This window comes from Myotis brandtii, unplaced genomic scaffold, assembly GCF_000412655.1.
Source record: "Myotis brandtii unplaced genomic scaffold, ASM41265v1 scaffold363, whole genome shotgun sequence".
Classification (NCBI taxonomy): domain Eukaryota; kingdom Metazoa; phylum Chordata; class Mammalia; order Chiroptera; family Vespertilionidae; genus Myotis; species Myotis brandtii.
Window position 1 is genome coordinate 5,783,025 of NW_005363938.1, and position 22,740 is coordinate 5,805,764.

A 22,740-nucleotide genomic window follows, 5' to 3' on the forward strand; every position below is an offset into this window, starting at 1 on the left:
CTTTGGGTGATTATGATGTGTCAGGGTAGATTCATCTATTGTATCAAATGTACCACTCTGGTCAGGGATGTTGATAATGGGGGAGGCTGTGCGTGTGTTGTGGGCAGGGAGTAGATGGGAAATCTCTGAGCTCCTCTCAATTTTGATGTGAACCTAAAACTGCTCTAAACAATTAAGTCTTAAAAATAGACAAAACTTTAAGTCAAATAAATTTAGTCAACTAACTTGTAACCTCAGTAAAATAGGAAAAAAGTGAACTTCATTGTTCATTGTCATAGAACTCTAAAATCCAATATCAAGGAGGTGGCAAAACCACATAGAGAAAAATTATTTCAAATGCTCTTAAAACAGAGTGTTGACTACACATCCCTAGTGGCAAATAGCCTAAGGACAAAGCAAACCACAAAGAAATACTAAATTTAATTCAGTCAACTTGTTAGTTGGTATTCTTATTGGAAGCTATTATTTATATATTGTACGATAAAGCAAATAAGAAATGATATCAATAAGAATCAGACTTATTTTTTATGTTAATAAGAGATAAATATAAATCAAATAAGTGAAAATCCTGCAATTGAAAACAATTTGAATTGGAAATATTAGTGTGAAGTAATGATTTATATTCCTCTTTCTTAAAAAATCAGTGATTACCCAGCTTTGTTCCTTAAAAAGGCTTAGACACAATGACAACCCAGTAGCAATGAGCAACCTCACTGATAAGACTTTGGTCTTTAAGTACTATTTCCCACCAGAAAGAATCGGAGCTCCTTAGAGAAATGGCTGATTCGAGGTCCAGAGCTCAAAACATGAAAGATGAAATGAGAACCTCTACTGCTAGAGGCAAGGAAGCTCTGAAAAGTGGCTTTTCAGGTCTTTTGCCATTTTTCATTCTTGATTTTTAGAATTTCTTACATATAACTAGAGGCCAGGTGCACAAATTTGTGCACCCGTGGGGTCCCTAGGACTGGCCTGCGGGGATCGGGCTGAAACCGGCTCTCCAACATCCCCCAAGAGGTCCCAGATTGCGAGAGGGTGCAGGCCAGGCTGAGGTACCCCACCAGTGCACAATCGGGGTTGGGGAGGGACTGTGGGAGGATTCCAGAGTGTGTCCAGCCCATCTCACCCAGTCCAGATTGGCCAGACCCTAGCATTTATCCTGCCTTTCCTGTTTAAACTGTATTTCAGAGGATCCAAATAGTGGATGAGGGTAAGTTCTTTATAATAGAAGCATCACAGCTTATAAATGCAGAATGAATATAGAATTTAAAAATCAGTATTTTGTAGGCCCTGATGAAATACAGATCTAAGCAATGACCATTAGTGGCTGCTAAAACCCTGGGTGAAAGGTTGATGGAGAATTTTATAAAGGATGAATTGGGCTGAGAGTACATGGCCCCACTGTTGAATCTAAATATAACTAACAGTCAGACAACCCGATGTTATGTATATCCTGATGTAATTCGGTAGGAAGTTTACAGCATCACCTAAAGTATTCTTACCAGGACATAAGGAAGGAAGGAAACTGAGTCTAATCATCCTTCCAGATATAGTTACAGCTTAGAGAAAATGGAGATTAGAAGAAGATGTCAAAGGCATCAAGAGGAATCAATCAATTTGCCATATTCAGATTGTGCAAAATTTTATAGAACAAATGACTTGGTGTCTTCAACAAAGGAATGACATAAGAAAATAAAGATGAGGGGAAATGTTAAAGATTAAAAGGTACTTAAGTGACATATCAACCTATTGAAATGTGTGGACCTTGTTTGAAACTTTATTTGAACAAATCAATTATAGATAGATAGATAGATAGATAGATAGATAGACTTATTTGAACAAATCAATTATCGATAGATAGATAGATGATAGAGAAATCTCACAAACTTTTGAGAAATATTTTTGAAAAACATGAACTGGGTATAAGTAATTTTATGTTGAGCCTATGTTTTAAAAAGTCTTTATATGTTAGCAATGCACTCTAAATGTTTATAGGTGAAATATGGGGATTTGCTTTTTTTTTTTTAATCCTCACCCAAGGATACATTTTTCATTGATTCAGGAGAGAGAAAGGGAGAGGCGGGGAGGGTGTGGAGAGACAGAGAGACAGAGAGGCATCGATGTGAGAGAGAAACATTGCTTGATTGCCTTGTGCACGCACCCTGACCGGGGATTGAACCTGAAACCTGGGTAAATGCCCTGACTGGGAATCAAACCCATGACCCTTCAGTGCTGGGGATGATGCTCTAACCAACTGAGCCACACCAGCCAGGGCTGGGAATTTCTTTTTAAAAAGCTGAGGAGCAGTAGTTGAAAAACACATAAAATGTTGGTATTTGTTGAAGTTGAATGAGTAGGAGATTGGGTTCATTAGACTGTTCTATTTTTGTGTATGTTTTAATTCTCCATAATTAAATGTTAAATTAAAATAAGAGAAATTAACATAAAATATAATTACTGAATTCTTCACTCTCCAATTTGTTTTGAGGGGAAAAAATAACAAGAAACAAAATAATCTAAACCCCCTCATCCACTCAGGGTGCAATTCCCAGCCTTTACGAAATTAGCATCAAAGGATTTTAGAAACTGTGGAAGCCGTTTTATTCTACATCGACATCCCATTGCTGACTGTTTTTTGGAAAGTCTCTTGAGGAAGGTTTATTTGGTGTGTGTGTGTGTGTGTGTGTGTGTGTGTGTGTGTGTGTGTGTTTTGTCCATGAAGGTCTTTATTTCACTGTGTATTTTGAATGATAGCCTTGCTGGATATAGTAATCTTGGTTTCAGATCCTTTGCTTGCATGTGTGTGTTTTTGTTTTTGCAGCTTTCTACAGGAGTCTATTTTTCTTGTTTAACAGGCTGACAATACATTTCAATCAAGATACAAAATGGCCCTGCTATCTAATGCCGGAATTGATTACCTTTCTCCTGCTCTTTCTGTGTCCCATAAAGCAGTTCTGCACATGGGATGTCACACAGCAGTGAATGCTGGGAGAGCAAGGTATCACTAAAGATGTTCAAACTTTACAGGGAGGTGGCTCATCAGCTGGGCTCTATGGGGCCTCCCCATCTCCTTTAGGGAGGTGCCACAGAAACAAGCAGGCGAACACAGCAGGGCTGGGTGAGCAGCGAGGAATCCCACGTACCTGCATGAAATTGGAATATGGAGCCGAGATGTGAAAGTTCTAAACATCTTAAAAAACTAAGATCTTCTCCCAAAAATATTTCATAATAAAGGACAAAGAGTCTTCAATTTAAAAAACCCACTATTTTCCTAACTCTTCAGTTCTTTAGGTGTAACATATACAGCAACTCCCTGCTGTCAGCCACTGGTTCAAATCATACAAGGGATCAGCACGTCCTAGCTCCTTTAAGTCAGCCAAACGCTAGGCACCGCGGTCCAGCAGACACCAGAGTGGAATGGCAAACACCCTGCACTTGCCCTGGAACCCCTCTACCAATTCCCTTGACATCACACTGCCAGGTCACAGAGGACTGCTACTCCTCAAACCCAAAGTCTATAAAATGGAACTTCTCCAGCTCCACCTAAGACCTTCTTCTCTGCAGGTGTTCTCGAACTGAATCCACCTAGGCGCCCAGAAACCTGGAGGTTTCCTTCCACTCTCCTCTCATTCATTCCTCACATTCAATCGCCAACCAGGTCCTGTTGGCCATACCTCCTAAATGGCGCTCACCTTCATCCCCTGTTCTCCATGCCTACTGCTGCTAAGTCCAACTTTGGGTACTTACATGCACTCTTCTCTCAGCTGCCATAAACTCACCCTCCAGGTCACTCCTTCTCCATCTCCTTTCCAGCTGCTCCTTTCATGCCTTACATGTTACTTTAACTGGACTTCTGTCTCACCCCTCCTCCCTTCTTTAGGCAAACTTTTTCTCTCTCATGACTTCAAATATGATCTATGTGCCACTGATGGCCAAATCTATCTCAAGTTTTCTCTCCTTAGCTCAATCCCTACACAGCCAATTGCCTACTGGATGAGCTGGAGTGTCTCAGAAATTACAGACTCACCATATCTAAAACAGAAAACATCGTCTCTTCGCCTTCTCCAACTTCCTCTAGTGGTGTCCTTACCTCAGAGAATAGCACTAGCATCTCCCAGTTGCTCCAGTTAGCAACTTGGGAGTCAGCCTTAACCCTACTTTCCTTCAAAATTCTGTTTCTGAATTTATCTATTTCTCTCCCACTGCCTCAACCATAGTCCAAGCTCTCTCAGTGCCCTTCTTCTGAGTCTACTGAGTTATATAATCCATTCTCCACATAGCAGTCATAATGATCCATTAATTTATTTTAAAAAGCCTGATGACCCTACTCCCCTTAAATTTCTTCAAAGGAGCGGGTGGTGAGCATATGGGACTATATGTATACACAGGGTGTCCCCCATAATACACACTTTAACAGCTGATTGTTCAATTGATGTTTCTTTCTTTTCAGGTTTAACTGACTGAAATTAATAATTATTCAAAAAGTGTGTATAATTTTATATATATATATATATATTCTTTTTTTCCCCCAAAATGTTCACATCGGTCCTTCCACTACATCTAACATGTTTTCCTCTTCCTTTCTTTCACCAGCCATATGGAATTTCCACAGTTCCCCGACACGTTTTCCTCTGAGAATCCTAAACCTTTGCACATTTTTTTCCTCTTTGACTAAAATAATCTTTTTCTTTTTTAAACCACTTTATTGAGCTATGATCAACACACAAAAAAATCAACTTGATGAGTTTGGAGGTAAGTGTACACCTGTGAAGACATCACCACAATCTATGCTGTAAATACTGGTATATTCATCACCTCCAGAAGTTTCCTCCTCCACTCTTTATTTATTACTAGATGCTCGGTTCACGGATTCGTGCACCAGTGGGTGGGGGTCCCTTGGCCTGGCCTATGGGGATTGGGCCCGAAACCGGCTCTCGGACATCCCCCGAGGGGCCCTGGATTGTGAGAGTGTGGTTCTCGGGTGATGCACCCTGTAATTGGGCTCCCTCCTCTCTTCTCCCAATATTCTGTCACTTTCTATATCTGTCTCGCTTCTTTCATCTCACTTTACCCTAAGCTTGGCAGTAATTGACAACTTGTGGGCATTTAGCTGCAAAATGCAATTATTTAGTAAACAGGATTTACTTAACCTGGAATCTAGTTGGCCTAAGGCAGGACCCTGCTCAGTGTCAGGCTCCCTCCCAGGCCCTTCTGTCCAGGCAGAGGCTTGTGTCAGCGGGAACCTCCTTCTTCCCACCTGAGCTGCTCCTTCACCTCCTTCCCTTCCCGGAAGTTGCCTGCTGGGGCTACTGTCCGCTTGGAAGGAGGGAAGCAGCAGCTCGTTTCCCAGCTGAGAGTGGTAGCAGGAAAATTTGCTGCCTCCACTGGAAATCAATATTAAGTGGATGGGCTGGCATGGGTGCCAGACATCAGGGCCACAGCCAGTAGGTCCTGCACATCTCATTATTTAGCTAATCGAGTTGAAAGTTTCTATAAGAGCCAGACCCATGACCTCTGCAATGGGCTAGAGGCCCGGTGGGGAGCCAGACCTGAAGTGGGGAACCAATGGGCTAGAAGCCCGGTGCTCGTATTGGTGCACCAGTGGGGTCCCTTGGCCTGGCCTGTGGGTATCGGGCTGAAACCAGCTCTCCAACATACCCCGAGGGGTCCCAGATTGCAAGAAGGTGGTTCTCGGGTGACGCACCCTGGAATCGGGCACCCTCCTCTCTGGTTCCGGGTGCATCACCGGAGAACCGCAGCTGCCAAGCCACCGCAACTTGGCAGCTCCTGTGTTGAGCATCTGCCCCCTGGTGGTCAGTGTGGGTCATAGCTACCAGTTGGACAGTAGAAGGGTCAGCGAGTCACTTAGGCTTTTATATATATATAATTTTTACTACTACCAGATTATTACTATTTTGTGATAACACAAATCATATAACCATTTCAGAAGATGCAGAAAAAGCATTTGACAAAATTCAACATCCATTCATGATAAAAAAAACTCTTAAATTAGATATGGAAGAAATATACCTCAACATAATAAAGCCCACAATATATAATAAGTCCACAACTAAGATCATACTCAATGGTGAAAGTTTGAAAGCTTTTCCTCAGAGAGTGGGAGTAAGGCAAGAATATTCACCTTCACTACCCTCATAACATAATACTGAAAGTTGTTGCCAGAGCAATCAGGCAAGAAAAAGAAATGAACAGCATCATAATTGGAAAGGAAGAAGTAAAATTATCTCTAGTTGCAGATGACATAATTATATATAGAGAGAGAAAATTCTAAAGACTCCACCAAGAAACTGTTAGATCTAATCATGAATTCAGTAAAGTTGTGGGATGTAAAATTAAATCATAAAAATCAGTAGTGTTTCTATATACTAACAAATTTTCTGAAAAAGAAATGATCCTACTTATAATAGCATCAAAAGCAATAAAATACTTAGGAGTTAACTTAATCAAAAGGTGAAAGATTTCTACTCTGAAAACTATAAGAAATTGATTTTAAAAATTGAAAACACAAATAAATGGAAAGGTAGTATGTGTTCATAGATTGGAAGAATTAATATTGTTAAAATGTCCATATTACCAAAAGCCATCTATAGATTCAATGCAATCCCCATCAAGATTGCAATGGTATTTTTTACAGAGGTAGAAAAAAAATCCTAATATTTATATGATACCACAAAAGACCCCAAATTGCTAAAGCAAGCCTGAGAAAGAAGAGAAGAGTGGGAGGCATCACACTTCCCAATTTCAAACTATAATATAAGGTGATAATAATAAAAATGGTATGATGCTGGCACAAAACAGACAAATAGATCTATAGAAAAGTACTGACAGCCCAGAAATAAACTCAAGCATATATGGTTAACTCATATTTTACTAGGGAGCCAAGAATACTCAATGTAGAAAGGACAGTCTCTTCAATATATGGTGTGGGACAACTGGATATTCACATGCAGAAGAATAAAACTGGACCCCCATCATACACCACTCACAAAAATAAACTTGAAATGGATTAAAGGCCTAAATATAAGACCAGAAACCATAAAACCCCTAGAAGAAAACATGGGGAGGAAAAGCTCCTGGACATGGTTCTTGGCAATGATTTTTTGGATATGACACCTGAAGCACAAGAAAAATAAAAAAATAAAAAGCTTTTGCCCAGCAAAGAAACAAACAACAAAGTGAATAGACAACTTACGGAATAAGGAAAGTATTTGCAAACCATACATATGATAAGAGGTTAATATCTATATATATAAAAGGCTAATATGCAAAGTGTCCCCTCAGGAGTTTGACCAGGATACTGGGAGTTCAATTGCTCGCTATGACGTGCACTGACCACCAGGGGGCGGCACAGAACAAAGGAAGGCCCCGGCCAGCAGCCGGAAGGCCCCGATCAGCCCTGATCACTGGCCAGGCCTAGGGCTCGTACCCCTCGTTCAAATTATAAAAAGAACTCATACAATTCAATAGCAGAAAGCCAAATAATCCAATTTTTAAAAATAGGCAAAAGATCTGAATAGACATTTTTCAAAGAAGACATACAAATGGCCAATGGATACCTGAAAAGATGCTCAACATCACTAGTCACTAGGAAAACACAAATCAAAACCACAATGAGATATCACCTCACATCTGGTAAAATGGTTGTCATCAAAAAGACCAAAAATAAATAAATACTAGCATGGATGTGGAAAAAAGGGATCCCTGTTAGTAGTATTGTAAATTGGTACAGCGACTATGGAAAATAGTATAAAGGATCCTCAAAAAATTAATAACAGAATTACCATATGATCCAGCAATTCTACTTCTGGGAATATGTCCAAAGAGAATGAAAACACAACTTGAAAAGATATCTGCACCCCTATGTTCATAACAGCATTATACACAATAGCCAAGACATGGAAGCAACCGTAGTGCTCACTGATGGATGAATGAATATATATAAAGCACGCAATGAAAAATTATGCATCCATAAAAATGAGGAAATCTTGGCATTTGCAACAGTATGGACGGACCTTGAGGATACTAAGTGAAATAAGTCAGTCAGAGAAAGACAAGTACTATATGATCTCACTTTTATATGGAATCTAACAAAAACACACACCCCAAAAACAAACCCCCCCAAATTCATAGAAAAAGAGATCAAATTTGTTGTTACCAGAGGCAGGGGGTAAGGGGAGAGGAGATTGAAGAAAGGTGGTCAAAGGTACAAACATTTACTAGGGATATAATGTACAGCATGAGGACTACAGGTACTGCTGTATGATGTGTATGGAAGTTGTTAGGAGAGTAAATCCTAAGAGTTCTCATACAAGGAAAAAAAAATCCTTATTTTTTCTTTCTCTTTATACTGTATCTATACAAGATGGATGCTAAATAAATATATTGCAGTAATTACTTCACAATATATGTAAGTCAAACCATCATGCTGTGCATCTTCAACTGATACAATGATGTATGTCAATTTGTTCTCAAAATAACTAAATAAAAAAAGATTGTTTTAAGAACATTACAAAATATCTACCTTCTTAGCAAGTTTTTTAAGTATATAATAAGTATTAACTCTAGGCACGAGGCCCACACAGTAGATCTCTAGGACTTATTCATCTCGCATGACTGTAACTGCCTGGAATATTCCTACTCCCACACTCCTCTCCCACACTCTCTTTGTCTACCTAAATTCAACTCATTTTTAAAGTCTTAAACATCTTTTCCTTAGGGAGGCTCATCCCAACACTCTAGACTAGATAATTTCCCCTTGATATATTCTCCCATAGCATCCCCCATCCTATCTTTTCATACTCATCACATTGATAATTATCTGTTAAATGAATGGATTTTCTGCCTGCCCATGCCTATCTACAGTGGTATCCGCAGTGAAAGCGCCTGCTGCAGTAGAGAAGGCACTCAACACGTCTTCCTCATAGTCAAAAGCATTCGACTGACCTGTTGGCCACATGTAATATATGCATCCAGATTAAAGTCCAGTCTGTGAAACTCAAAAGTCTATTCTATCCCCAGACAAGAGTAGGAACTTTGCTCTGAATTTTAACACATACATACTCTAACCCTGCACTATGAAGACATGCACACAGCCAGATATGACCAATGCCAGCAGCGAAGGGAGAACCAAAGCCACAATCAATCTAGAGATTAGGAAAAAGAAACAAAATTCCAAAACATACCCTTGAGACCTGGGAATTGGGGGATATATACAGACCAGTCTGAGTCCCCTCCAGGAGTGACAGTTTTCCAATCACAACATTCACCAGATGTAGCAAACCATTATGCTGTGCACCTTCAACTGAGCCCAAGAGTTCCAAATGGAAGACAAAGGTCACAGGAGGCTTCTGGACATTGGGGGCCTGATGCCAGGGGCTTCAGAGAGGGCAGGGAATCTATCCCGATTAAGATGGATGCTGGAGGGTGAGTCTCAGACCCACAGACAGAGGAGAGGCTAGGGATCAAAGCACCTGTCTCATGTTTCTGCGTGAGCTAAAACATCTATATTCTCTCGTCCCCAGACATCAGCACTCCTGGTTCTTGGACTTTCAGACTCAGACTGGGACTGTTATCTATGCCCCGATTTCCAGGGCTTCAGTTTCAGACTGAATTACACCACTAGCTTCTCAGAGATAAGAGACAAGGTGAGCAAGAGATGGGACAGAAGAGATCAATGTGAGTTCATTTGGGGGTATGGAGTTTTCTGAATGATCCCTCTGAAGGAGGCAATTCTCCAAATCTATTGATGAAGCTATCCTGATTGGCGTTGAGACTCTGAGCACCCCAGCCTGTGGGTGACCCTTTAGATCTTCAATGAGTTGAGCTCAAGTGGACTGGGCCGGGCAAGGTGGCAAGGATGCCCATCTTGGACCCACCTGAGTCCTAAGAATGGCATCCCAGCTCTTCAAAAAAAAAATAGTGTGGCCCAGGGCATCCAATTATGCAACTAGCAGTTGTGGTACCCAGGTCTTACTCTGCTTTTAAAATATATATATATATTATTATTGATTTCAGAGAGGAAGGGAGAGGGAGAGAGAATCATTGATCGACTGCCTCCTGCATGCCCCACACTGGGGATCAAGCCTGCAACCAGGGCATGTGCCCTGACCAGGTATCGAACTGTGACCTCCTGATTTATAGGTTGACACTCAACCTATAAACTGAGCCACGCCCATTGGGAAAAATCTGCTTTTTAAGAATATTATTGTTACTCTGTAAAAATTATTATATATATACTTCCTTTTCCCCTAATTTGCCAGGATAGGAGTCTGAATGCATTAACTGAGACTATTGTGGAGCATCGGCAAAAACTGTACCCAGGAGAAGGCCCTCAGACTAGGATGGGCCAGGTAAGGTTATCACACCTGTGCATCCCACACCCACATGCTTACTTATCTCCATCTCCATTGTGGGTCCTTGGCCTCATAAATAGTTTTAACAGCCATGTATACACACATGAATCCTGTCTTTTACTCAGTCCTTGAGGGTCCTGTTCGAGCTAAGACATTTTCTGATAGTTGTAGGATCTGACAGCGCCTTTCTATTGTCTTCCATTAGGAACAGCTGTGCGACAGGGTTCAGCAGTCTTGCCTGTCACTCTTTTACATGAGGGTTCAGAATAAGTAGTGCCTTTTCTTCCCAAAGAAGACTGATATGCCAGGGAAGTCTGAAGCCACCTGATTTTACTACACTTAAAAGTGATCTATCTGCTCTTCTGTCCTTGGAGATTTTTTTTTCTTCCCATGTAGATATGTTACAGTAATATGCCTCGTTAAAAGTTTCTGATTGTTACTCAGAACAAGATGACACCTTTCCATTTCTAACCTCATTTATTTTCTTGGTCCTGGGAAGCTTTTCTTTCCCTTCACGGTATTGTATCGATTGTTTTGGTCACAGGCAAGCTGCCTTTCATCTGAGCGACAGCCGGAAGTCAGCCTTCAGCCTCAGTGACACTGTCTATTCTTCCTATTCTTGTGACACTCTACTTACTGAGGAATTAAAAAGTAATGAAAAAATGTCAGAGACTAGTTAGAAAGACTGCAGATGGACCTATTTCTTGGTGAAAAAAAAATCCCAAAGAAAGTATGGTATGCACATATTGAAATCTTCCCACTTAAGCATAGGATTCTGTATCGTTTCTCCTAGCTAATTTATATAAATGTATGTGTGCCCACTGTGTTCAAATTATATATGCATGTAGAAGATTACAAAAAGCTCGAAGCTTTTTCAAGCTGTGGGGATGGCTTTCTTAAAAATGTATTTATTATTCCCCCAATTTGTGCTCTAAGCATTATAAAATAGCACAAAATGAAAAGAGAAATACTATATGATTGGTAAACAAAGCAGCTTACATAGATCTCCAGGTAAAAGGGAGCCCTGTCCAGGAACCGACAATCACTTGGTCCAGACACCTGCATACTAAGCTAAGGAGGAAGAAGGTATTGTTACCTAAGGGGTGGGGGCTGTGCTGTGTGGGCTGGGAGTGAGGATAAGGGACTCCCTGTGGGCCTGCAATGGCCATGGGGACATCTGGAGGAGGGCCTTGAAACATGTGAACTCTCACCTGGGATCCTTTCTGAGAAAAGTATGTATTTGCTAAGAAGCTGACTATGGTCAAGGTGTACACCCAGGAGCACTTAAGCTTGGCCATGTGACAGAATCCCCTGGAAGGCTTGTTAAAACACAGGTTTCTAGACCCCACCCAGAGTGTCTGATGTAGGGGGTCTGGGGTGGGGCCTGAGAATCTGCATTTGTAACAAGTTCCCAGATGAAGTCGATGCTGCTGGTCAGGGACCACATCTTGAGAACCACAGGATAGTGTGTAGACGGTGGCTCTGAAGACCCTAAACCCAGGCCTTGGTCTTTATGGCATCAACAGCACTCAACTCTGCTTTAAGAATGGGCAGAAAACAGGCTTCTATGGAGTCAGCTTGCAGCTCACAAAAGGACACGGTCATTGGGGAGAGGCATAAACCTTTCCTGTCTCCAGCGTGGATGCTGGTTGTGCTCGAGTGTACAATAAGAGGCAGGCCATTGCACGTGAGGGTGGTATCTACCCTGATCCATCTGGGGAAGCCAAATTGTTGTAGAGAAGACAAGCCAGCCAGAGAGCAGACCCTGAGGCTGCCTACTCCAACTGGTTCACAAAGGAGTGTGCGGAGTGGAACTGGTTGGCTCCTCAGCTGACGGCCCAGGGGCTTTGGTGTACTGGGCTGTGCTTTGAGGTGGAGATGGAGGACCCTTCGCCTTCTTCAGGGATGGGGACAGCCACACAGGACTCAGTTACCACCATCACCTTTGCTAAGTGTGGGGAGACCAACATCTTTTTAAAAAAACATATTTTTTAAGGAGAGAAGAAGGAAGAGGGGAGAGGGAGAGAGAGAAACATCCATGTGAGAGCGAGACATTGATCGGCTGCCTCCTGCACGCCCCCTACTGCAGCCACACAGGACTCACTTACCACCATCACCTTTGCTAAGCAAATGCTTTGCAAGTGTGAGAAGACCAACATCTTTTTTTAAAAAAAATATTTTTTAGAGAGAGAAGAAGGGAGAGGGGAGAGGGAGAGAAACATCCATGTGAGAGTGAGACATTGATTGGCTGCCTCCTGCACACCCCCTACTGGGGATTCAACCTGTAACCCACACATGTGCCCTGACTGGCAATTGAACCAACAACCTTTCAGTGCACAGGACAATGCCCAACCAATTGAGCCACACCAGCCAGGGTAAGGGAGACTAACATTTTAGCAAGCCTTAGCAGTGCGTTCCACTGTCAAATCCTCGGTCACCCCACAACACAGCCTACAGTGGCAATCAAATCCTGGAGTCCCACCTGTACTTATAACCGCCCCCCACCCCCCATGCCCCTGCCTCCATAGGGACAGTGCTCTACCCATCACCCTGTTCTCCCCTATGTTGGTAATGAGGTCTTACCCTCCATTGGCTTCCTTCTCACAGCATATAGAGACATTCCAACCCCTCTTATCTTAAAAATGAAACTTAAAAAACCTCAACTCTCTCAATGCAGGGCTTCCTCCAGCTCCTTCCTTTCACAGATAAGTGCCTGGAACCAGTTATTACCTCTCGATAAACCATCAACTTGTTCCAATCAGGTCTGTCTCCACCACTCCACTGCTTCTACTCAGTTCAATTCCCAACAGGTATTTATTCAATCATTAATCTAACAGATGTCTATCGAGCCATGTGCCAAGCCTGGTTCTTCATGTTGGGATGCAAGATCTGTGTCCCACAGAACTTGCAATCAGAAAGGGGAAGAGAGAGAAAAGCAATACACATACATGATACATAAGGAAATTCTGTGGCATGCCAGAAGTGGATGGGAGCTAAGGAAAACAGCAGAGCAGCACAAGGAGGGATGAGGTGGGAGCAGGGCCAAGTTCAGCATGCTAGGTCCAGATCTGTGTCTGCAATTAAATTCAAAACCGATGAAAGACAGCGTATTAGCTATGATAACATATTGGATTTTTAATTGCCAGACTTTACAAAGAAATCTCATGCAAATTCCATTGAGGAAAGAACCCTGCCTGGAATTGAAAGCACAGGAAGAGTCTGCGATCTCCAAAAGGGAGCGATTTTAGGATCCGGAGAGGGTCCCCACCATTTCCTTCACGCACGTAGCCTGGCCATTCATTACATCACATGGGCACAAAGCCTTTCATTCCACAAAGGGGACTCAGGTGTTGATGAGGGGCTGCTGGGGTGTCTTAAAGGTACTGAGCAGCTAGGGCTAAACCAATGAAATTACAAACAGAGCAGGCTTCGATTAGGGATAGGGATTCTGCACTGGGTACCTGCCTGGTAGAACAAAATCGAGAATACAACAGGAAGGTGGAAGAAATGCAATAAACTTAAATCCTTACCATTGTGTCCTGGGTCATTTCCAACAAGCCTACTTTCCAGGGGCCTAGGTATGCAAAAGCTCAGGACAGGGGGCAACAGACACAGGGACTTCGGCAGGAAGGGAGTCCTCCCAGCACTCATTCCTTGCAATGTAGAGAGAGACTTGCACTAGGCAGAAGCAGCAAGTCTACTGCTAAGAGGCTGACAGGGCCTAAAGGTGTACCTTACCAGTTGGGGGAGGTCATTTATCTTAACTTTAAAAAGAGGAGGTTGGAATATATCAATGTGTCCAATTTTTTTTTTAGTGGAATTCTCTTTTCAAATAAAATCTTAAGCAAAACCCAGTATACAACATGTCTAACAATGGAAGTGATCTGGCTTAGGGGCCCAGCAAGAGGCCCATTCTGCATTCTTCTCACTCCCCGACCCTGTCATTCTCTTTAGAAGCATTTCTGAGACAAGGGAGGGTCCCACAGAACATGGCCCTGCTCTTCTCTGGCATCTTGTGATTCTACAATGTACATAAACCATCAAAATTCATAGAATGGCAAAACTAACTTAAGGAGTAATTTAATTTTAAGACAAATGTAAGGAGAGAATGAAACTGGAAGAGAATAGGAAATAAATTCTGTGGCTAGTGTCCAGAGTGAGTCACTGAGGCATGGCATAAATTGTTCAACTCTTTGAAAGGGAAAGCCCAGGATTCCCTCTCGAAAGAGGGGTGACAATCTTGCTGGAACATCCTCAGGGACAGGGGTGGGATGAAGGAATCTGTCATTCACCAGCTAAGGAAGCTTTAAATATACATTAAGATGACCAGGCAGCTCTGCTCACAAATGTGAACAAGAGCAAAGGTCGCCATGTCACAAACCTTGATTCCAAGTTCGATGTTTTCTCCTCCATACACATCCATCCCAGGGTCCAGGAGACCGATTTCACCAAAGAACTTCCTGTTGACTACGAAGGAACAGCCAATCATTGCTGGTGTCCTGTGGGAGAGAGAGACGCTAAAGTCAAAGTCATCACATACACACACACACACTGGAATTTTATTCAGCTACTAGAAAAAAGGAAATCCCACTATTTGCATCAATATGGATGGGCCTTGAGGGCATTATACCAAGTGAGCTAAGTCAGACAGTGAATGACAAATGTTCTCATATGTGAAATCTGAAAACAACAACAAAACAAAACAAAACAAAAAACAGGGGGAATTGTGGTTACCACGGAGGGGAAGTGGGGGAAATGAGATGTTAGTCAAAGGGTCTAAACTTGCAGTCGGAAGATGAGTAAGTTCTGGATATCTGATGTATAGCATAGTGATTATAGTCAACAATACCATATTATAAACTCCAGAGTTGCTAAGAGACTAGATCTTAAATGCTCTCACCACAAAAGGAAATGATGATTATGTGATGTAATGGAGATGTTAGCTAATGCAATGGTGGTAATCACATCGCAACATGTACATGAACCAAATCAACATGTTGTGCACCTTAAACTTATACAGCGTTATATGTCAACTATATCTCAATTTTTATAAAAGATGCTAAAGTCATCAGCACCAGAAGCCCATCACAGGCACCATCCTGTGGGGGTGGTTCCACTCTGGCCAATGGAATAACTTGGGGCTTGGTTCCACTCTGGCCAATGGGATAACTTCCTGAAGGCCTCAGTGCCCATACCCCCATTCTCCATAAAGCCATGTTTTAGCTTCAGTCAAACTATGGGACCCAGAGCACCTACGGATAACCCGGCACCTTTGCAGCTTGAACAAGAACAGGTCTCACATGTCATGTGAAGTCTGCAAACAAGGAGACTGGTTCTCACTGCATGTCTGGGGACAGCTGTGTGACAGGATGGGCGCATGGGAAGAGAAGCTCAGAGGAGAAGAACAGATGTGTCTATCTCCTGTCCCAGGAAGAAGGGCTTTACCAGTTGGGGACTTGAATGGAAACTGGAGAAAGGAAGGTCAACAGGAGGAGGTCTAGACTCCACATTCTGATGGTAGAGAGTGGATCAGGATGCTGGTCCTCACAGAGGGGAGAAGACTCTGAGGAGACCCTGGTGCCCAAAGGGGCCAATTATAAACCACAGAGAGACTGTCTCAGCCCACAGAGAAGGGGTACTGAGCAGGAGAGATGAAAGGTACTGATAGGGTGGCCATTGGCCAGAAAGTCTGGAAACAAAGATTAATATTTTATTTTTGTATATATGAATCTTCTAGATTATTTCTTCTGGAGTAGGCTAAAGGAACAAGTTGAATTCAATGGAAATCAGAGACAAAAACCATCTGAGGCAACACATCATGAATGCATGTGCAGAAATTGATGGAATCGCAGCATTAATCTACCACGTTCATGGCAATTTTGCATAAAGCATGGAACCCTGCATTGCTAATAACGGACAACCCACTGTTACATTTTACATATTGCATTGTATTATATTATATTACATCCTGTATTGTAGTGCAATATCAACAAATTCTTTATGTCTTTTCATCTCTGCTTCCAGACTTTCTACGTACCCTTGTATAATAAATCCATTCAGCAAATATTTTCTCAGCATCTACCATATCAAAGGCATTTTACTGGTGCTGTAGGGGGTAGAAAAACACACAATATACTTCCTGCATTCAAGCAACTAAGAGTCATCATCATTATTACTATATTATTATTATTATAGCAGCTATTTATTGAGTAATTACTATGTCTCCAGCACAGTGCAAAGTACTTTTTCACACACTGACTCATTTAAAAACTGCCACAGCCCTATGAAGGAGGGACTATCTCCACTTAAAAGCCAAGCCCTGTGGGGATTTAGTGGCCTGGCCCTGAGTCACAGAGTAGGGTTCAGAGACCACTCAGTTTCAAAGCCCTACTGATATGTGGCATCTTCCAGCCAAGGCTCCATGGAGGAGCTGGCAACCCCCAAACTGCCAAACCCCAGACGTGCCATTAAGATGCTGTCGTGGGCAAAAGAGACATCTCTCAGAGACCACTCAGCTTCAAAGCCCTACTGATATGTGGCACCCTCCAGCCAAGGCTCCATGGAGATGGAGGAGCTGGCAACCCCAAACTGCCAAACACCAGATGTGCCATTAAGATGCTGTCGTGGGCAAAAGAGACATCTCACAAGGATGACTGGTGAAACTCCCCTGGGCCACTCGGAAGGTACTCAGTGGCATTCTCGGAAGGTACTCAGTGGCATTCTCTGGAACTGAACTATAGATCTCAGTCTCAGATCCTCAACTGCTCCTTCTGAGCTTGGCTTTGACCTCAGTGTCCAGATTTCTGACTCCATGGAATTCCTCCCGCTACCCACGAGCCAGGGCAGCAGTGGGCACGCTGGAAATAGCAGTGTTCTGAGTTGAAAGAACCCAGTGTGAATGCTGGCACTGCCACTGAAAACAGTACTGGGTTAGGTTAATGGAGCACCCTGGGTCCCAGTTACTTCTGTACAGCGTGCTGCTGTGAAAAGATGTGAGATGAGCCCAGCACACAGGGCACAAGCTCAGCAAATAATGCTCCTTTGCCCTCTACTGAGGCTCATTCAAGCTTTTCCAGAAACCTCCTAGCAATACCTGTGTACGTGGGACACTGCCCTCTACTGGTGCGGCTGTGCCACCCCAGCTACACCAGGGACAGCAACCACTCACTGTCAATCATTTCCTCCAGCCCTTGACCCCTCAAAGAGAAGCAGCAGATCTGCAGCCTAGAAAAGCACTGTGTGAGCCTAATCCCCCACATCAATCAACCAAACCTAAACAGCCAATCAAATTATGTTTTTGCTGAAACTTGGAATTGAGGCAGTGCTGGGTGCTAGAACTAGGTGGTCTCATCCAAATGCAGGGACAGGCCACCATAGGGGACAGCTCTGGTGCATGTGGACGATGGCACATAGGGAGCAAGGCAGGTGCACAGTGGAGGTGTGAGGCCAGGGGGTGGGGGCTGCCTGGCGACTTCAGCTGCCCATCTGCTGAGATGTGTGGCTCCACTCTCTGCCCAGGGGCATGTGAGAGCCCCCTGTCTTTGTGGTCTGTCCTCCTTGACTTAAACCCTATTAGATAGGCTTCTGTTCTTGCCACCAAACTGTGATGATGACACATATGTCCCCTCCCACTTATGACCCAGGGGCAGGGTGGAGGTGGTAGCCCACGGCCAGGAGAGGCAAACTTCAGGGAAGATTCATTCTGGGAGAGATAAATGCCAGCACCCACCCATGTGATGGAGAAATGCCACAGACACAGTTTTCTAGAAAGTAATTGCTGAGCTCATCAAGACATTCTGGTACGTCACAACAATCCCCCATAAAAGCTTGTGCCTGGTATCTGGAATTGTCTGATGTTAACACCCATGAGAAACTAAGATCCTCCTCCAAGACTCTATACTTCCTAACCTCTTAAAGGCAAGCAGGGCAGTTAAAATCGCAGGGCACAGTCAACAAACACTCTCAAAGGGTAGCTTTGGACGCTGCCTCATGGTGAAAGCAATGTTTCTTTGAGATTGACTCAGGGCCCACCTGGGCCCATCTGCACCAGCACCACCTGCACTGGCATCCCCTGAATGGCCCCTTAGAAAACGCAGATTCCTGGGTGTGGCCCGGAACCAAGGAACCAGGTTAAAGAGACTAAACTCAGGATTGTAGCAGCAAAGTCATCTCGCTCCCCCCTCAACAGAGAGGTTATCCTTCCAATTTCTTAATTTGTCATTGTATTCCCAGGAGCTAGTGCCTTGCCTGACACAGAGCACTTGCTAGATCCTGTTGAATAGATAAATGAGTGTAATGATCGCGGTGTCTGCCCCTGGTGGGGAAGGGCTCCATAAAGGCTCAGGGATAGCTGTCTGAACTGAATCAGAAGCCAATGACAGCAGGGGCGTGTGCTGTAGCTAGGGCAGAAGGATGGAGGAAGGGGGAGATGAAAGAAGGGCAGAGAGGAAGAGAGTGGGGATAGTGGGGTGAGGTGGAGGACGGAGGGGAGGAAGAGGAAGGAAAAGAGATGAAAGAGCTGGAGGAAAAGGGGGAGAGGAGGGAGGGAAGGGTCCAAAGCACAAACTTTCCCAGTCAAGGAGGGCAGACTGGATTCCTGTCCTTCCAGACCCTTTCAGATTGCCTTTGGAGACACCTTCCTCTGTCAAGCAGCCTGGTATTTCCATAGAACTGCCTTATGGAAATAGCAGGCTAGTGTTGGTATGGTGGCGAGAAGAGAACTCACAGTACGAGTGCCTTGGGTCCTCTATGGGCTGGGTACTGTTCTGTTCAGCGCATTTGACCAGGTTCTACCTCAGAAGCCCTGGGATTCCTCACGACAGAACCAAGAGGTCCCCTGGGGCCTCCTCATAAAAACCAGGCCTCAGCAGATGCCCAGGCTAGCACAAGGGCCCCCAGGAGGCCATGACAAAGCAGGCCTCTGTCTGCATCCAGGCCAGTGTCAGAACCCAAAGACGAAGGACAGGAGGTGGCTCCTAATGCAACGGGAACATGGAATGAACATGTGAAATGATCCCCTAAAAGCCAAGGTCAAAAGTCTGCCACTGTGTCAAGAAAAACACACCTGACGGGGACGGTGGGAAAGAGGCTGGCAGCTGCCTAGAAACCAGCCCTGGAGGGAGGCGGCCTCCCCACCGAGCCAAGACACCAGTCCTACAAACAGCAGGTTCTGGGGCCTGCCCTACAGTGCAGGCAGCTAATGGATAATGGTGAAGGTGGAGACTAGATAACTAAGAGACATGTCCTCACCCACAGGTAGGCCGATTCTGGAGCTACCTGACTGGCTGACAGAGAGTAGCTGTCCTCAGTATGGGGAGAAACAGGTCTCCAACAGAAAGCCACCTCCCGGCCCCACCAGTTAGCCAGGCTTGTCCTTATAGTCAGCCAAAAGCCAGCGTGCCCACCTACCCCTCCAAGGCTCCCTCGATGCCTGCCCAGCCACACGAGGCACTGTCAATGGCACTTCAGGGTTAAGATTCTGGAACATGAGCCTATAGCCTCATTCTTCACACACAATGGCGGCAATTACCACCATTCATGCAAATATTTCCAGTCAAAATCACTCAAAGATGATCATCATATTAAGGGATCTGCCAAAATCTAATAGCTCCATTACACAGAAGAACAGAAATGAAAAGTAATCACTCTTATTGTTGCTGTTACACAGAATATATGCAACACACACAACCTTTCCTGCTGAGAGAGATGAGAAAGGAGCAAAGAGAGGGTAGTGATCCCAGGAACTCTCACCAAGATCTGCAAGATTTTCTCAATGTCAACGCTTCCTCTTCTCAGAGGTGACAAAGGCCCATCTGTGTCCCAGATTCCTCTCTTCACAATCCTTCGCTGGCTCCCTGTTCTCTCCGGAATTCAGTGCAGGGTCTTCCTTGGCAGCCCTGCCCTCCTCATATCTTTCCAGCCACAGCCACAGGCCCCATACACTCCATGACCTGATCACCCAGGCTCTGCGTTGTTTTGGAAGCGGTGCTTATACCTCCTTCTCCAGAAACATCATGCGACCACCTGCATCTATCCAAGTCCTGCCCACATTTCAAAACACATTTCTTCCTTTTTGAAAACCAGTATGTTACAAAAAATGAATACATAGCTCTTAAGAAAATATACCTCAATAAAATATAAAAAAAATTTTACATATTTTTATAAATAATAAAAATAGCATATGTATTCTCTGATGATAAGCACTCAGCTCTGTGATTAACATCCATCCCCTATCATATAGCTTACTTCCTCAAGTATCTGAGTATCTGATCCATCCATCCTTCCACCCCACTGGGACCTCTGATCCATTGGCCCTCCCACCTTACAGTGGATCCCTCCCCTGTTTCCCTTCCTACCAAGCTCAAGGCCATCGTCCATTGTTGCAATGGTGCTCTGGCACTCTCCTCTCACATTATTATTCTTAGTTGGTAAAACCATAACGCTGATACGCCCCCTGTATTGCACAGCTGGACCTGGTCAGAGAAATATGTAACCATGTGGGTTCATTTGACTTTGAATTCAGGGCCATGAGCTCCAGTGGGTCCTTAATGCTGCCCTTCAATCCTGCTACAGGCCCTGAGTTACTCCTCTCTCACTCCTAGAAGATTCTGCCCAGGCCTTCTCCTCCTGCTCAAACCTCCAACACCACATCCTCCTTCCTCACTCTCAACTGATGACCTACTTCCCTAAGAAAATAGAAAAGGAAAAAAAAAAAAGGAGAATGTCTCACCTCCCACATCTATCAGAATCTGTCACCCACTTTCATTCTTTTTGCTATAATTGACTGTCCATGCTCGTAGCTGAAGCCAACATGTGCTCTTCTCTCTTGGGCTGGTTCATTCCATGCCCTCTCTGCTCCAGCCACATAACCCAAATAACTGAAAATGGGTGTTCCCCATGCATGTAACTTGTACATGCATGTTCATAGTACCATTATTCACAATAGCCAAAAGATTTAAACAACCCAAATATCCTTCAATAGATAAATGGATAAACAAAATGTAGTACATCCACACAAGAGAATATTACTTAGCCAGGAAAAAGAATAAATTTCTGATACATGCTACAACATGGATGAATCTCAAAAACATTATTCTGAGTGACAGAAGCCAGACACAAAGAGTCACATATTATATGATTCCATTTATATAAAATGGCCAGAATAGGCAAATCCATGGAAACAGAAAGCAGATTGATGGTAGTCAGAGGCAGGGGAGAGGTGATTAGAGGGAGTAACTGCTTCATGGGTATGGGGTTTCCATTTTGGGTGATGAAAATGCTCTGGGAGTGAATAGATGGTTGCACAGCCCTATGAATGTACTTAATGCTACTGAGCTGTAGGCTTAAAAGGACAAAAATTGTAAATGTTATATGTATTTTACCACAATAAAAAATACTGAGCTGGAGATAACAACCCTAAAACTTGCTTTGTCTTATTTCATTATAAATATGAAGTTAAAATTCCCAATTGCCATTAGAACAGAGGGCAGGAGACCAGAGGGGTGCTTCTATCTCTGTTCTTGCCTTCCATTCATGGAGACAGATTTTCCAGCACTCTGAAGATAAAGTCCCAAAATGTTTCAAGTTTTAGTCCAAACACCATATTTTCAATCTGAGGTGAAGAGCACAAGCCCCCTTGTGCTTGTTCTAGGGTGGGTAGGGACATACTGCGCCAAGGCTTAAGGAAAGCACACTAACCTAAAAGTCCTGCCACTTCTGGGCAGCCATCCGAACATCTGTACACGGGGCATAAGACTCCCCTGATGACCCAATGGGATTGTGGGGAGTGTCTGATGAGATCATGAACACACATGTGCTCTGTGCATGGCAATGTGCTCAACACATGTGCATTATTATTGAGAATTTTAAAGAAAAGTGAGCAACAAAGGATGGTGGGGTGGGCTGGGGGTAGAGGGTGCACAGGAGGGAGAAGCTTGTGAAGATCCTGGAAAATGGTGTCGCTCTAGGAAACAGCTCAGGTCTAGAGTGAGATGAGCAGGGACAGTGTTCTAGGAGGAAAGAGAAGTGAGAAAGTCTGGGATTACCTGGCGTAGAGGTGGGAATTCTGAGGTGAGTATTGGGACAGGTGTGTGTCAACACCCTAGAGAACAGAGTAGGGCAGTCAGAGGAATGCCTGTCCAGTCCACAGTGACAGGGTGGGGGATGCCTGCCCCGTAGATGGCCTAGCCCAGTGGTCGGCAAACTCATTAGTCAACAGAGCCAAATATCAACAGTACAATGATTGAAATTTCTTTTGAGAGTCAAATTTTTTAAACTTAAACTATATAGGTAGGTACATTGTTTTTAACTTAATTAGGGTACTCCTAAGGCTTAGGAAGAGCCACACTCAAGGGGCCAAAGAGCCGCATGT

General features: G+C 43.7%; 1 protein-coding gene across 1 annotated transcript in view; it reads right to left on the minus strand.

Annotated features, from left to right (window-relative positions):
• WBSCR17 (Williams-Beuren syndrome chromosome region 17) overlaps positions 1-22,740 on the minus strand; it is a 421,415-nt gene that overhangs the window by 83,312 nt on the left and 315,363 nt on the right. The window contains exon 7 of the mRNA XM_005872044.2: positions 14,752-14,869. Within this exon, the coding sequence (XP_005872106.1) occupies positions 14,752-14,869 (118 nt within the window). The remainder of the gene's footprint in view (positions 1-14,751; positions 14,870-22,740) is intronic.